This window comes from Lissotriton helveticus, chromosome 6 (assembly GCF_964261635.1).
Source record: "Lissotriton helveticus chromosome 6, aLisHel1.1, whole genome shotgun sequence".
Lineage (NCBI taxonomy): Eukaryota > Metazoa > Chordata > Amphibia > Caudata > Salamandridae > Lissotriton > Lissotriton helveticus.
In genome coordinates this window covers 836,515,377-836,532,297 of record NC_136067.1, presented here as the reverse complement: position 1 = coordinate 836,532,297, position 16,921 = coordinate 836,515,377, and the positions used below count along the sequence as shown (strand labels likewise).

General features: G+C 44.1%; 1 protein-coding gene across 4 annotated transcripts in view; it reads left to right on the top strand.

The window, feature by feature from the left end:
- Window positions 1–15,416, top strand: part of PRDM1 (PR/SET domain 1) — a 121,470-nt gene extending 106,054 nt beyond the window's left edge. For all 4 annotated transcript variants that reach the window (XM_078648441.1, XM_078648440.1, XM_078648438.1 and 1 more), the window contains exons 4-7: window positions 2,850–3,102; window positions 9,606–10,714; window positions 11,168–11,296; window positions 12,886–15,416. In XM_078648441.1, coding sequence (XP_078504567.1) covers window positions 2,850–3,102; window positions 9,606–10,714; window positions 11,168–11,296; window positions 12,886–13,458 — 2,064 coding nt within the window. In that variant the 3' untranslated portion in view covers window positions 13,459–15,416. The remainder of the gene's footprint in view (window positions 1–2,849; window positions 3,103–9,605; window positions 10,715–11,167; window positions 11,297–12,885) is intronic.
- The last annotated feature ends 1,505 nt before the right edge of the window (window positions 15,417–16,921 follow it).

The window sequence follows — 16,921 nt, the reverse complement described above, 5'->3', positions numbered from 1 at the left end:
ACATTTTTAAGTTTGCTATTTTATGCTCCCTGCCATGAGTTTACACTCCATGGGATGAAAATGTGTGCAAGAAGTAAAAAGAGATAGTAGTTTGCAAAGGACTTTCCTATATCCCAGCGGAAGACGCATGTGCAAAACCTTTAAAGGATTCTGTGATGATGTTGTGCATGTGGAGGCTGTATGGAAATGTATAGGACGCTGCATGATAGGAGGCAAGGTTTTACATCACCAGATGAATTGTGTTGCTTGTCTTAACATTTATTGAACTTTATAACCGGGACCAGAAACAAAACAGCCTTTTGATGCGGTAGACAACACAGTTACCCTGAACCTCACAGAGGCCTTTGCCCCTATAAGCCTTTTGACACTTGCTCCACAGTTTCCAGCCATTGCATAATGGTGGGAGGGCAATACAAGTGAATTGACCAATGTTTACTATGACGTGGAGTCAGCTTGGTAATCAGGGTCTGTCACATTGAAACAGACCAATACTCTGCCGGAGTATGGTCCGGGCAAGGTTCCACAGTCCTTTGCTGACGATGCTTACTCACCTGTAGTTAAACGATGCACCTGCTGAGGGGGAAGTGTCATAACAAGGGCGGCGTCCCATCCACAGGTTGACAACAAACATTGGAAAATCCCACTCCATATTCTCTGACACACAAACATCCTGGTTTCACTGTCAAGAAAGGGAACCTGTGTGAGCGGCAACAGGAACATTTGGCGGGATTGAATTCTCAAGGAAGTGGCGAGGGGACAGCCGGGCACTGGGTGACTTTGTTTCTTGTAAGTCCCTGTGAGTCAGCACATTTTTAGGTTTCCTGATACTGTGTGGAAATGTGGTGCAACAGCAGGGCAGTTTCTTGTGTGTGCGCAAGCAGCACCGCCACATTTATTATTTTTTTGTGTGTGAAAGAGTTATGTATAGTGCAGTGCTCCGCGAATGGTTACTGGAAGTCTCGCGCTGACTGCAGAAGGCAGTCTCCTACTGGAGCCCTTCGTTCCTGGATGTCTGCTCATCGGAGCAAACTCACAAACCTGAAAGCTCCTCTTTGACAGCTGAACCCCTAGCGGCTTTTGTTCCATTTTCTCATAAGAGCCACACCACAACATTTCTCGCAGGCTCCTTTGATGAAGCCACATGCGTTTCCCCCATCTCAATTTACAGGAAGTTGCTCTTGAAAGAAAAAGTGATTCTGTCGTTTACTGCCGACCTTAAAGGAACAGGGATCCTATTTCTTGCCACTTGGCTCTCTTTCCGCTTTGCCACTTGAAGTATAATATGACCTTAGGATCTAAATCTAGTGAACTGCATAATAACTCAACACATGACAGAAGGGATCATGGTGGAGACCTGAGAGCACAGTATTTATTGTGTTTTAGCAAATTTTCTGACAAATTTTCTTTTTTTTTTGGGGTACAAAACATGCACGAGCTTGAACACCCCACTGAAATGCATCCCTGAGGAATGGCACATAAAATGTATTTCAAATCTAACTGATTGACCTTACGAGCGTGTTCTGGTGCGTTGTAATACAGTGTTCGATGCTGTGTGTCCGACAGGCGGCAAAAAAGATACACCAAAGGCACGAGGAGAGACAAAAAAACACTCCTTCGGGTGGGGTCAAAGCCATTCTAGGTATAATTTAAATCTTGGAACCAATAGGTCTTGCAGAAAGCTCCTCTGTCAAGCCAGGCCTAAAAATGGCACTTCCTGTAGTGTACTGGGTGGTGGGGCATGGGGTTGAGGGTACACCCATATACCACGTGCTGCAGTGTTATGCCTTTCCTCTTCTGGAGCTCACAAAAAGATCAGGGTGAAGCTGCTGCTTTTTAAAAGCTGTAAATATCAGGAAAAATGGACTAAAGGGAATGGGGAAAGAGCACAAGCTAAAAGAGGAAGCCTATGACTGCAGCTTTAAGGGTTTTGAACATCAAATACGAGGTGTGCTGACTGGCAGAAGAGTATAGGTAATTACTTAGAGAGTGACGTCCCAGAAGTCTGGCTGCCTGCAGCTAGCGCCGTTTCCCCTCTCCAGCGCTACAATTATCAAAGTGATAAAAGCTGTTTTGCCTTCAAGCCTTTTCACGGGGCTAATTATACACCGACTTCACTCTCTGCATTGTGTGTTCATTTCTGCCCCTTGTGTTGCCTAGACACATTTTCTTTTCGTGCTTTGTCAAAATGGACACGGGGCTGAGGCTGGGCTGAGAGGAAAAGTGATTTCTCTGTCAGGAGCATTGGCCGCCGTCCAGGTCGTGGCTTTGTTGTGGCAGGCGAAGTTCACCTTTGCCCTTCCCAGTGTTACCAGAATCGTATGACGTTCCACGCCTCCCTACGAGAAAAGGGTGACTTCAATTGTGAGAGGTGGGTGGGCCGTCTGCGGAGTGTCAGCCTCTGGGCGCTTTGCGGGGGCGGTAGGAAAGTGCTCAGGCCTTAGAGAAGCAGTAAGATAAGAGATTCACTCTGACGTTGCCACATTAACCGGAGCCTAATTCATAGGTGAGTCAGGGTATCGGTGTGAGCACACAGTCAAAGTGCAAGTCTCGAGAAAAGTATCCGCCTACTTCCTATTCACAGTGGAAGAAACTAATTCCCTAGAAAGAACATTTGTGGGGGTCAAATGTTTCCTTTAGGTTCCTTATGGGTGGCACTAACAGTTGGGAATGTTATCGTGAGACACTTATTGGCAACAGTGTGCATGCAGCTCCTACATAAAGTCTTGTGAGAACTATCAGAAAGCATTCCTTATCAAATGGATGCTGCCCAACTATGTGCCCATATGTTGAACCACCCTGTGAATAGTTTTGCTGGTGTACTGAATACCGTCTCCACTCTTGGCCCATAGATCTACGCCAGCGGCAACTTCCACCATTTCATCGACGGCTTCAACGAAGACAAGAGCAACTGGATGCGCTATGTCAACCCAGCACACTCCGTGCAGGAGCAGAACCTGGCTGCCTGCCAGAACGGCATGGACATCTACTTCTACACCATCAAGCCCATCCCAGCCAACCAGGAGCTGCTAGTATGGTACTGCCGGGACTTCGCCGACAGGCTCAACTACCCTTCCTCAGGAGACCTCATGACAGTGAATACCAGTAAGTAGCAAAGAATGTGAACGAGGCCATGTGTGACGATTGAGTTGCATGCCTTATAATTACGCAGATGCCTCCCCTTTTTGAGTCACCAGTAATCTGATTTCAAAAAGTAAGTGACAAACTATACAAGTTCCTCTCTGTGTCAAGGGGCACTGGGCGGAAACCCAGAGGAATGATCTTCTGACATTCTGAAGCAATAGTGGACACAAAACCTTCCTGATTGAACATCAGGTGCCAGCTTTGTGGTTGGCACAAAAGGCAAAAGTGATTATAATGCTCAGACCACTAAAGAAAGAATACTGCAGAGTTAAAGAGGATAGGAGGCAGTGTATGTTGTACTGTGGAAAATAACATCAGAGTAAAAAAAAAAGCAGCACAACACCACAAAAACACCAACTTTTTTTCTGGGTAAAAAAGGTAAGTGTTCTCTGATTAAGGACCAGTGCCAAAAGCAGCTGGACCATATGTGTGCTATGAAGGAAGGGGCTTTGTTTGTAATGACTGGCTTGCAGGGTCGTCGCTGGCTGACACCCAACACTAACTTCCATGTTGCAGACTGTTGGCACCACAAATTGCCTGTGGTCTGATAGAGGTTCCATGATGGGTAAAAACCACAAGGGCATTAAAGCAGTTGATGGAAGAAGGTCCCGCCTTTTGGCCCTTCCGCTGCATCCGGTTTTGAGATTGTTAGGCTACATTATGGTGCAGTTATTGTTTTCACTGTGCCTGGCGTGTAGTCATTGCACTGGCATCAGGGGCTGCCAGGACTTTTTGCATTAATTGCGCTCACTGAATCGTACCATTTATGGTATTGCATTTATAAAGCGCTTACTACCCCTGATGAGGCGTCTCAGCGCTTTTTCGGCAAGTAGCAAGCTACTCCGGAGCCCATAAAGGATTAGTGTTGAGTTAGTATAGTGAAATATGAAAGTAATTTGAGTGGTGGATAGGTTAGTTAGTTATTTGGATTGAGAAGGATGGCGGAGGGATACAAGAGAGGGCAAAGGTTTGTGTTTATATAACGCTTGTTACCCTTAATGGGGTGTTGAAGCACTTTCTTGGCGAGTAGCACTCTACTCCGGAACCCATAAGGATTAGTGGTGAATTAGTATAGTGAAATATGAAAGTAATTTGAGTGGTGAATATTAGTCAGTTATTTGGATTGAGAAGAATTGAAGAGGCAAAAAGCTTTGCATTTATATAGCACTTGTTACCCCTATTTATACACTCTTCTTTTTAGATTCTTTCCGATTTTTGTCCCAGTGCTATTTTGACCCTGGTGCACTTTACCCAGAGTGCAAAATGTGACATCATAAAGATTCGAAACCTACTCTGGTGCTTGTTTGTCCTTTGTCTTTACCACTAATGTATATTGCTCTCTCAGCGAACACTTTGTTTTAACACCTTTCACAAATTTCACAAAATTAGGACACATCCAAGGGAACAAGATCTTAAGGCATCAAAAAATGTGAACTTTCATTTTATGAGGTGCTTCTAAAATAAAACATTGTCAGAAATTTGTATTCATTCTTAACTGTTGTGGTTAGAAACTTTGAACAGAATTTGGAGGTCTTTGAGCTTCCATGCCATAGAATGAGAAGACTTCACACTGACCACAAAGCGCACATCTTGTCTGTTTTCGGTTAAATATACTGCCTTGGTGGGTTCTGTTTCTTAAGAATGTCCTTCCACTTCCTTTCGTATGGTAAAGGCCGATTTCCCATCTGCTTTACTTGCATTGCCTGCGACGCTTCCTCTCACATTAACTGTTAGCTTTCTGGTCTACGGTTTTGCAGCTTACTTTCACTTCTGCGGCAAAAAAAGAAGCAGGATGCTGGTCACAGCCATGCTTGTTTGTTAAATCCACTTAATATAGCACCCATTAGATCTGGCTTCTTGGTTTCTAAGCTGAACTCTTACGGTTCTGTTACACCTTCCCCAAAGTTAAACTCTCTGGAGGTTCACAAATGGATCACATACAGTCTTACTTTGTCCACATTTATTGCAAGAGCCTCTTCAACGGTTTTCTAGGACGTTAGCTCCTTGTTCAGGGTTCTGCAGTGGTTAGCAGGCGTTACCAGAACTGGATCACTGACTCCTTTTCGTGTTTTGGTGAGTATGACAGTTGGATCAACAGAGTACCTGAAATCAATCAGAAATACAGGTTAATGTGGGTTTAAATCAGCCAAAGCTGCCGCACATTCCCCAAGCTCCAAGGTGTTTGATGTACCTCAAACCAAAATTGATCTGCCCCAGAACACCCTCTTTTTAGGCCTGGTTTCACTCTGCAGCTGTCTGCATTATTATTTATTTAATACTTTATCAAGCACGAACTATCATCTACAACTGGGTACCTAGGCACTGACTGTAGAGGAAGACCGGGCCAATACCACACAAGGATGGAAGAAGGTTAAGAACTAATATTGATGAGAAGAAAAAAAAATTAAATCGAAATCTCAGTTTTAGACAAACAGTCCACAAGCAATGAATGTTAATATCCCAAAACGAAAAACGGTCGCGATCAAAACAGAACGTTTTTGAGCCTTTTCCTAATTAGTAGATATACAGTAGTATTTCTTGGATAGCATGGGAGAGAGTCCTAAAGTTTAAGACCCATAACTCCTGATGCGCTACCTCCAGTTCTCTGTTTATGGAATCTAGGTTTTCTGAAATATTTTTTTAATATATCTTAAAGTTCTATTCTGGGTATACTTAGGGTACCACGCTAGCAGAGACTCTAGAAATCTCCAGAAATTCCCATTGTTTTCACAGCCTTCACACTTCAACAATAAGGCAAACAGTACCTCATACTAATTATTGTACCCGTTTCTGATAAAGATTAGGGCTTCACCCCTGGGCTGGTTGTGTCTAGGTGGTGAACTGTCAAACTGACAGGGCTTGACCTGTTCAGCATACAAATGAGGCAGAAACGGTTGTCGTTTGAGACAGAAACAAAGGCCTGGCTTCTTTCGCTCTGAGTGACAGTGGCCCAGTTTTGCCCACTTCAGACCGAGAGAGCCCAACCTTATCCCAGAACTGAAGACTGAAAAAGTGAATCAGCAGAAATAACGCTTTCGTTCCTCACCCTGTCGTGAAATGACTGTACCCGCCCACAGCCACATTCATCATGAGCAATAAACATCGTTTATCTTCTGCAGCACAGGCAAATCTGCCAGACATGTAGCTATCCGCCCTCAGCCTCGACACAAAGTGCTAGAGGCAGGTAAGGGCGCTAAGCAGTGCCGCAAGGCGCATTATTGCTGCAAATGTAGGCAGAGGCGCTATACACGCAGTTATAATGCAATACATTTGGCTGGGCAGGGCAGGATAAAGTTCGATCATCATCCAAAGTAGAAGGCACGTGGTAAATGGTCCCTGCTGTAAATCTCGGAATAAAGTGTCAGATCTCCAGCTCACAGGCTTAAAAACATGTGTTTATGTGTAAATGATGCATTTAGTGAAGGTGCAATGGGCCCTAATGCAAGCAATGAAAATGAGCCATCCTGACTGCATGCAGCGAACCTGCCGTGCCTCTCCTGCCGTGCCTCTGGGCTCCGGTGCCACTGAACCTGCTGCACTATTAATAGCTGTGCTCCTGGGAGCATTCTTGCCAAAAATGCCGTACATCAGTTTAGGTAGCAGTAATGTAACATCAGAAGTGGACAGGCCAATGACACAAAATTACATATCATTTATATTACACACATTTATTTTGCATTAAATTACAGGTTTACATTTTCAGGCACAGGGAGAAAATATGTGCTCAGGATCACACAGATGGTTGACCAAGTGCCGAGCCTGGTCTGGATTCCAGGTTTGCAGCAGGTCCCACCTCCTGTAGGGTCGCCTGTGGTTGGAGAGTCCCCGCCTGCAGGAAGGCTCCAATTCGTACCAGATACACACTAGAGCTGTCTGTGGTTGGTGAACCGCTCTGAGGACTAACGCCTAGCCACACCTTTGTTTATCGGGTTTCGACTGACCTGGCTCAGCACACATGTGGTGTCTGCAACAAGGGTTGACAGTGAACCATAAATCCGCACCGATTTAGCAAATCCTGCAAAAAGCATTTGAGGTCGAAACGGTGAGCTGGACAACCGATGCAATTTGTTTGTATTTACCCTGCAAAATAAAGCATTGCTTGCCTAGAACTGGCCACGAGCAAGCTGTGTTGACCAGAACCAACTGTAGCCCTAGCAAAAATGCTAAAACCAGCTCCCCCTTTCATCACTTGATGTAGTTTCTGATTCTAACCTTCCATTCTCTCCACTGCCTGCCTCTCTGGTCGCTTTATTTCTATCCCCCGCTCTCTTGAAGTCTTCCCATACCTGCTGCAGTTAACCTCGGGGAGCTAAGGAAAGTGAGAGTGGCAACAGCAACGTCCCTGCTTCAAAACCAGCCCCAAGAGCTCAAGCCCACCGGGGAAATGCTCGGTGGGGAAAAGGCCTTTCTGAGGCCTGGTGTTGACATACAAGGAAAGGATCAGATACAACCCCGGGAGATCACTTCCGTAAGATGAGGTAACACGGAAGTCTGAAAGTGACACTATTGGTGTACTAAATTAAAGAGTAAAAAATATGGAAAAGAATTAAACTCTTTTCACACGAGGATGGCGGGCGCTCCAAATGCAAAATAAACTTTTTCTTGGACCTCTGAGAACCCTTGCCTTGTTCCTCAGACTAAAGACCCTCGTTTGTCTCTTCCTTTCAGATACTTCTTTTACACTATTTATTCAACTAGCTGTGTGGATCAGAAAAAAGCTATCAGGTCTAGAACCCAATGCCAAACAGTTTTATTACTTTTTGGCTTGCAGATAACAGCGATTTTCTTTACTACAAAAGGAGACTCGGTCTATGCTGCAGTAAACAAGCCATCGAGGGTAACTGACAGCCAACTGTAGGATCTTGGTTACAAGAAAATACACCTACACCACATTTTATCATGTGAGAAAATGTGCACCTTTTGATCTTGCATGTGCCAAAAACATTTAGCAAGGCATGTAACTGACTGAGGCATGGGTGTTATCAAAACACTTCGAGGAGAGTTTGGCCACAACCAGGACATGTTTCCGGGCACCCACTACTGCAGTGAAGAGGTGAAGCAGCCTGTATAACCTATTATGACCAGCCAACCTAGCCTGATGCCAGCTGCCCCACCTTTTTTCCCCTTTCCTTCTCTAGACCCTTTAAACCCCAGAACGCCTCTTTGTGTGCTGCTGGAAAGTTCATGAATGTCTCTTTCAACTTCCTGCTGAAAGCCCCCACTGAAAAACATCTGTGATAAGGTGATATTTATTTTATCTAGCCGGGTCAGACTCCCCATTTCCTTGCCCCTCCCCTTCAGGCCTCTCAATCAGTGTCCCTGATCAGCACCTTCCTGGCATTGCGCCTTTCCAGTGTTTATTCAAGGCTGCTGTCAGGGGGCTGCTGGTGATAAGGCATAGGGTAGGGTATAACTCCCCCACGCAAGTCACCCCTAAAGCCAGGCCCAAATCCTGGCAAGAATCTGATCCCCATTGGTGTGGACATTTAATTCACTGTCCTTGCACACAGTGTGATTCCCACAGCCGCACTATTGATTTTCTGCTCCATGCTGCTGAGGGGGCAATGTTTTGTTTCAGGGGGCAATGTTGTATTTCAGAGGGGAAATGTTGTATTTCAGGTTTATATAGTTATTATGAGCATGGCTGGAGTTTGAAACAGCACCCAAGTTCTTGATAATGGTACCAGTTGAACTTTATGGCTGGAAGTTTGCTAGGCTATAAAAAAAAAATGCCTCACATTTCCTATACTTTGCGTGGGCTCCCACATGTCCTACATACCCAGGCATTGAAAATGATAAGTATATGGTGCTGGCTTTTGCATCACGCCAGTGCCTGCACAAATCTTTGGAAAATGTGTGGCACAATGTCCCAGTGGGTATTGGAATGAGCTAATACAACTGGCATTGATCAACTAATATTTTTATTTTTGAATGGCTTATTTGTATGGTTTTGTCCCTTTGCAACAGCAATGTGACAGGGCCTGCTTTCTGATATTCTCAAATTATTTGAAGGTATATAAATCATGTGCAGTGGTTTCAACTTGCCATTTCAGTGAACAAGTGTCAGTTTCAAGTATGGTATGGGTCTTTATATAGCGCTTGCTACCGCTGAGGAGGCGCTTGAGTGCTTTGCAGACGAGTACCACGCTACGCTGTTGGGTCCAAGTGTTGGTGCTTAGTTTGTGCGGCGTGATTACATTTTGTCAAGTGGTTTATCATGAGGCCGCCATGCAGTTTCGCAGCTTTATCCCATTGTATATTGCAATTCCTTATGTAAGCTGATTATATATTGTTGTCATGCACTTGAGTAATGGATGCTGCAGTTGACCTCAGCCTGTACGTGGCGTCTGCAGTTTCTATGTAGTTTACTCCCTGGGGGTCCTATCATCAAGTGTCTTGTGCCTGTGACTAATTCTGCACAGTGGATTCAGTATAATCACTGCTTCCCATTTTTTTCATTTCAGAACAGACCAGCATTAATCCAAAGCAACAGAACTCTGAGAAGGACCTGCTTCACCAAAAGAGTGCCCCGAAAAAAGAGCACAGCATGAAGGAGATCCTCAAAACCTCTGTCAGCCAATCCAAAGGCAAGGATTTGTTCCTGAACAACATTTCACCAATCACTCCGGAGAAAGACTTGGGTGGTTTGCGTAAGAATTGTAGCCCAGAGAGGCCGTTCTTCCCACGGGTGGTCTACCCCATTCGGCCACACATCACAGAAGACTATTTAAAGGCATCTGTTGCCTATGGGATGGAGAGGTCGAGCTATCTCATGCATTCGCCGATAGCGTCCTCTACGACGCCCAGTCCTACCGCTAGGAGCAGCCCAGACCAAAGTTACAAAAGTTCAAGCCCGCACAGCAGCCCCGGAGCCACCGTTTCCCCTCTTATGACTACTTTACAGGAACAAAGGGAATCCTACCCTTACCTAAATGGACAATGCAGCACAGAAGACTTGGGATCTTACCCTGGGTATACCCCCCACAGCAGCCACCTCTCTTCTGCCTTCCTCTCTTCCTACAGCCACCATTACCCAAAGTTTTTGCTACCTCCTTTTAACATGGGCTGCACCAGCTTGAGCGCACTGAACAATATTAACAGCATCAACAATTTCAGCCTTTTCCCTAAAATGTACCCGCTTTACAACAACTTGCTCAGTGGTGGCAGCCTTTCGCATCATATGCTCAACCAGTCGGTCCTTCCACCCTCACTGCCCCACGAAGGAGGCCGTCGCTTGTTGCAGCCTGAACAACCCCGGGACTTTCTCATTCCAGCACCCAACAGTGCCTTCTCCATCACTGGGGCCGCTGCCAGCATGAAAGACAAACCCAGAAGCCCCACCATTGGGTCCCCTACTGCTGGCACTGCAGCCACTTCAGAACACTTAATGCATCCCAAAGCTACCTCAGCAGCACTGGCTGCCAGCAGCGAAGAAGCCATGAATCTTATTAAAAACAAAAGGAACATGACGGGTTACAAAACTCTTCCCTATCCACTCAAGAAGCAGAATGGGAAGATAAAATATGAGTGCAACATTTGCTCGAAGACCTTTGGGCAGCTGTCGAACTTGAAGGTAAGCTTAACCTCATTTTATGTTGATCTGCAAGCAGAGCAGCCATGTTTTTCTGGCAGCCATGATTACATTAGTTCATGTTCTATTGCTTCCACTATTACTATACACAGAATTGGGGTTGGGTGGGGTAAGACTGTCAACACATTTATAGATTTCTTTTACTCCTACATCAGCCCCAGAACAGCAGAGCTGGGCTCTTAGAGGCAAAATCACCCACTGATTCCCGCTTTACAGTTAACTCTTGTAGGAAGATGGTTGCGCACAGTAGTGAAAACAGCGTGATGAATTTACATTTGCAAAAATTTCGTTCATTCAACCCCGAGTTGTGCATTTTTTAATACGAGTGCTAAAAATAGTCCATAAGCAGTCAGTATTTAAATAAAAGTGTACCTTTTTGTATAAGACGTCCTCATTGTATTTGAACCTGCAGTAGCCATGTTTTTTTTTTTTCAGGTGCACTTGCGAGTACACAGCGGCGAGAGACCATTCAAGTGTCAGACATGCAACAAGGGCTTCACACAGCTGGCACACCTGCAGAAGCATTTCCTTGTACATACAGGCGAAAAGCCCCATGAGTGCCAGGTGCGTATTGTACGATGTGCGAGTGCCTATCTGTTCTGTTAAAATTCAGTTTGTATTTTGGGTATTATTTTCAGGTGTTGAATTTGTTTTCCAGTGTTCGAAATATAAAACTTGATGAAAAAGCAGTACAGCAGACCCATCTAGTCAGCCACACATCACTACCTACCCTTTGTGACAAATAGACTGTGCTAAGTTGTAAGCGTCCTCCTTGGTTTGCCACGGTGGTTGCTCACCTTGATCTGTCCCTATTATATTTTTTCATTCCCTTACCAAGTTAAGACTGCAGGCTTCTTGCTAGTAGGAATTTAATGCATTATCTACATGAATGCATTGAAATTACTAAATAACATACTCCCCTGTGTCCCATTGTCCCGTGAAAGAATTGCATTTTTTGTGTTTGCCTCCTTTGCATCTGGATTGTTTCCCTCACATCCTAAGCATTCATTTTTGCTGCAGCATCCATGTCTAAATTGATTCTCCCCACTCGGGGATCCTCCGGCCTCTACAACGGTCACACTCCTTGTGGGTTTTTTGTGCTGACCTTTCACGTATGGATAGACTGCCCATGCATTAACCAGTCTGCCGAACTGAACTAAGGAATGACCGTGTACTGATTTGTATAGTAGTGGTGTGTTTGCCTTTCATGTTGATAAGTATCTCTAATGTTCACACTCTGAAATTGCCCTATAACTCCCCCCTTTGTGCCCATAACTCCTGTTTTCACACATGAAGTCCTAAGATACAGGTACCCCCCTACTGCTGGGTGGCCACCAGTACGTGTACAGGCCTTTTTGCAGGATACCCAGTAACCACACATAACTTAAGTAAATGTTCGCCAGGTTTTTTACTATTTTAATTTGTAACTTATAAATGTCCTTTAAAAAAAAAAAACATAGTCGTTGCTGGGAAGTACAACTTGTACTGCACATTGGGTGATTGGGTTGGTTCTACAATGCGTAATGATGGATGCATGTCTCCACGACCTCTTATGTACCTGGCCTGCTTATGTCATATATGTGTACAGTTTGCACTCAGTCAGATCAGTGTTGGATAATTCTAAGACTTTTTATATTTTTATCCTATTTCAAACGGTTCTGCAATCATAAATAGGACATTTATTCGGCTACCTGGAAAGTACCAGTTGTCCCATTTTGCACTAACTTCTGTTGCTTTAGAATTTTTTTTTTAAATGTTGCTTTTTTTCCTCATAAGGCTTTTGAATTACTGCATTGGATGCAATTGCCATTCCTGAATTCATTGAATATTTCTAAACTACTCGAAAATAAATTTTAATTACGTTTTCTGCATTTTCAATACTTCCTTTAAATGAGTTTTCAAAGCAAGACCATTCCTAGCACGTCACCCTGAATTTTATAAGTGATATTTTCCTAGTAATGAGCGTACAATATTTTCACGATTAATTTACTATGCCCATGAGTATGCCAGTTGTTTACCTGGTGCCACTATAAAACGGGCTACCTAGCTGACCTCTTTTGACGTCTTTGTATTAATCAGGTAGAGATCCCTTTGGGGTAAAATGAACAGTCTTGTTTCCTCTCCTTAATCTCTTTCTTTACTGTCTTCCATAGGTGTGCCACAAACGTTTCAGCAGCACTAGCAACCTGAAGACCCATCTCCGTCTGCACTCCGGAGAGAAGCCTTACAAGTGCAAGCTTTGCCCCGCGAAGTTCACCCAGTTCGTGCACCTCAAGCTGCACAAGCGCCTCCACACCCGGGAGCGCCCCCACAAGTGCGTCCACTGCCACAAGAGCTTCATCCACCTCTGCAGCCTGAAGGTCCACCTTAAGGGGAACTGCCCCATCGCCCCCACGCCCAGCCTGTCCCTGGAGGACCTGACCCGCATTAATGAGGAGATCGAAAAGTTTGACATAAGTGACAGCGCCGACAGGCTGGACGACATGGACGACAATATCGACATGTCGGCCGTTGTGGAGAAAGAGATCTTGACTGTTCTGAGGAGAGAGATGGAAGGGGCCAGCTTAAAAGTGTCTCTGCAGAGGAACATGGGGAGTGGGCTTCTCTCGGGCTGCAATTACTTTGAACCTTCAGAGACATCGGTCATCAAGATGTCTCATAGTCACTCACTACCTCTGTTACCATTAAAGGTCAAGCAGGAAAGCGTGGAAGCAATGGACTCCTAAGACCCAAAGACGTTCAAAGCATCATGTTCTATTTATAAGACTCGGGAAGGCGGGGCGCCTGTAGCATTTATGCTTGTACATAGTTACAATGCTGCAAGGCTGTTCCGGCTTAGAGTAGGAATCCCCTACCCGCCCAACTCTCTCCAAATCAAAGAAGGAGCTGATTGCGTTCTCAGGGCAAAACACAAGAGGCATGGACTATTTATTGCCTACCCACTTATTAATATTATTACAAGACAATCATATAGCTGTAATTATTTTTTCAATGATAGTACTTCATAATTTATTATGCAATTCACCATTATAAAAGCAATAATCAGAAAATAATGTTTACAATGATGGGAAAGTTCATTGTAATTTGCATATAGATGTATATATATATATATTTTTTCTTGTGGCCATTCTTTGTAGAAATATGTGCACATCTGTTTAAGTTAAACAAACAAGAACCTAAGATCCAGAAAGAAAATACGTTACCAAGGAAACAGTCTACATACCAATGAGCGAAGTTTTGTATTGCCAAAGGTGGACATTTTAGTATCATAGGATCATTTAATTACAAACGATCTGTACTTTTTAGGGGGGTAGACGAGGGTGGATGATCTATTGATGATCTGGTAGAAACAGGAAAATAATACTCACCTGTTTATCCATATATTCACTCCCAGGTAGCCGGTACCGAGCTGGGATGAGGGGCTTTTAGGAAAAAAGTCCCCTAGTCAGCAAGTTTTTTAGGCTGCTGACTGCAAGCCTGTCTGACCCATCAATGGACCGAATATGTGAACTTGCGTCTTCGATAAACCACTTAATCCCAACGAGTCCCCTCTTCCCTTCCTCTTGTGATCCAAAGAAAAGTTTTAGGGTTTGTATTTCCTACCTGGATCTTTGCCAGAGTGTTGGGTTTCCTCAGAGAAACGGGTAGTGTGCTCTCCTAGTCCACTGGTGGGCACAGGTAGCAGATCTTGCGTCACTGGCGCATCCTTCCCCTAGTTGTTGATAATTTTGTTAAGCGTATTTTTTTTCCTGTGAGGCTCATTATTTTTCAGTATTTGTGTTTGTTCATGTTTGTGGTTGATTTAATTGAAAACAAGAAAAGGGGCATTGCAAAAGTTGTTAGACAACAATTTACCTCATTGCGTGTGTCCAAGTGGTGCAGGAAAACGAAAATCTGTTTCAAGCAAGACTTTGCTACTGCAGAGACAAAAAACCAAATGTGCGCAGAAAAGGCATAAAAGCACAATTACATTTTATGTCGCTTAGCCCAAAGAAGTCGTGCAGGCATGCAGTGTGCAAAAAAGAAGACATTCGCAGATGCGTGCGTCTGTGCGCGGATGGCTGGTCTGGACAGCGCACCAACTCGCGAATTCTCAGGACGTTCGGGTGTCTTGAGAAAATGTTGCACACTCAAATGCCTTTTTACCAAAATAAACTGAAATATACAGGAAAAGTTTCCAAAAAATACAGCTCTTAAAGGACAACTGTTCAATGCACATTAATTTTATTTTCATGAAATTAATGGTGTGGCTGGCTTTTTAATGTAGCAGTGTTTTACACATTAGTACTTAAGTGTAGAAGAAACCAAAGTTCCACTACTCTTGGCACTGGACACACACTTCTCTTCGTTTTGCCTGTAAAGCTTTTCTGAGTCTGATACATTTGTTTTTTCTTTGTTTTTTTACAAAGATTTATAAGCATCAGCTTTATGACTTGTTACTTCTCTTTGATGTTTTTTTCCCCTGAGGGTTCTTTTCTATGTGAATGTAGCAGAAAAACATCACCAGTGGTTTTAGTTCTTTGTCTTTTTTTATTTTAAGGAGAAAAAGAATCCCCTGACCAAAGTTAACAGGCTTTTACTTTGCTAGAACAACAAACTATCTTATGTTTACATACTGGTTTACATTGTTATTTATGTGCGAAATGTCAAAAATGTAAATTAAATATAAGTGTTCATTGCTTTACTCATGTCTCATGTCTATTAATTATAAAGTTGACTCACAACGCACCATGACCCTCAAAAGGGTAAAGAACATGGGGCAGATTTACAAGCCCCTTGCGCCACTTTTGTGTCACGTTTCCCATTTAAAAGTGACGCAAAAGTGGCGCAAGGGGCTTGTAAATCTGCCCCCATATGTTTAAAGAAACACAAATACACATTACTCCTATAAACCGTAACACATAAACTTTTACAAAATATGCATACTGTGCATTTATGCATGTGTAAATGCTTAGTATTAATGAATTCACACTTTTTCTTTTCTGCACAGGGAAAATCTCTTTTCACCATAGATAAAATATTTTTCCTAAACCTCCACCGATCTTTGGGGTGTGCTCTGCCTATTTCTCTCCTGGATAGGAATTTACTTCTACTCTTGACAGGAGTAATTCGTTGACTGTAACCATGTGGGGAATGTGCTTTGCAAGCTTCTAAACACCTACAAATTCAAAAGTTTGTTGGTGCTCCTTAACTTTAAATGACATTATTTCCTGACACGCTCATTCCACAGACCCATGGACATTTCACTCTGAGGGGCGCTTTGCACGAATAAAGAAATACTCACGGGCTCGAGTGTGCTCCTGTTTTGTATCGGCTGACACAATTTTGGTCCCTGACTGTGTGTGTTATGAAATGCGGCTCACCACCACCATAGAAGGCACCCAGGGCGTGTGGCTGCGACGACTGTGAACTTCAGTGTTGCATATATATATATATATCACACACATCTCCTCCAAAGAGAGAGAAGAGTCCACGATAGGGGAGACAATGGAGGCACCTTTCTTGAAAAGTACACCGGAATTCATGGCGAATGCATTTCGGCATCTTATTTGCCTTCTTCAGCGCCAGGGGTGTTCACAGGATGAAGGCTCCATCACAGCTTTATATGTCCTGCTCCATCCTGATAGGTGGTAAATAGCTCCGCCCCCCCCCAAGTGAGTACTAATGCATTTTCCAACTGTAGGACGCCTAATGCGTCATAACTACAAGTCCCAGAGTCATTAGTTATTTTCGGGACGGAATTGCGGGGGTAGGTGAAACAGTATGCGGAAAATTAGTCACCTTGATATTACTTCATCCCCTTTATATTACTTCAACCCCTTTTTCCCGGGTGCACCTCCAACTCCGATGTCTCCTCAGCTCCCCAGACCCCATCAACCCCCGGAGCTCGGTTTTCCATTTGGCCGGGGCAAGTCTGGGAGTCCATCTCGCCCGATGGGGAGTCAGTGACTCCAGCAACGCTTCATCTCTTTACGAGTCCAGAAGTGGGCCCTGGTGATTCCAGAACCTGGATACAGCAAACAGTCCGCCGAAGCAGGCACCAGTGAGTCCAAGGCCTGCTTTGCGATGCGGGGGCCCCTTAAAGCACGCCTCTGGCACACGCACTGACAATATCACACACACCTATATATATATATATATATATATATATGTTATCCTTCTTTACTCCGATTCTTGCGATGCTGGATC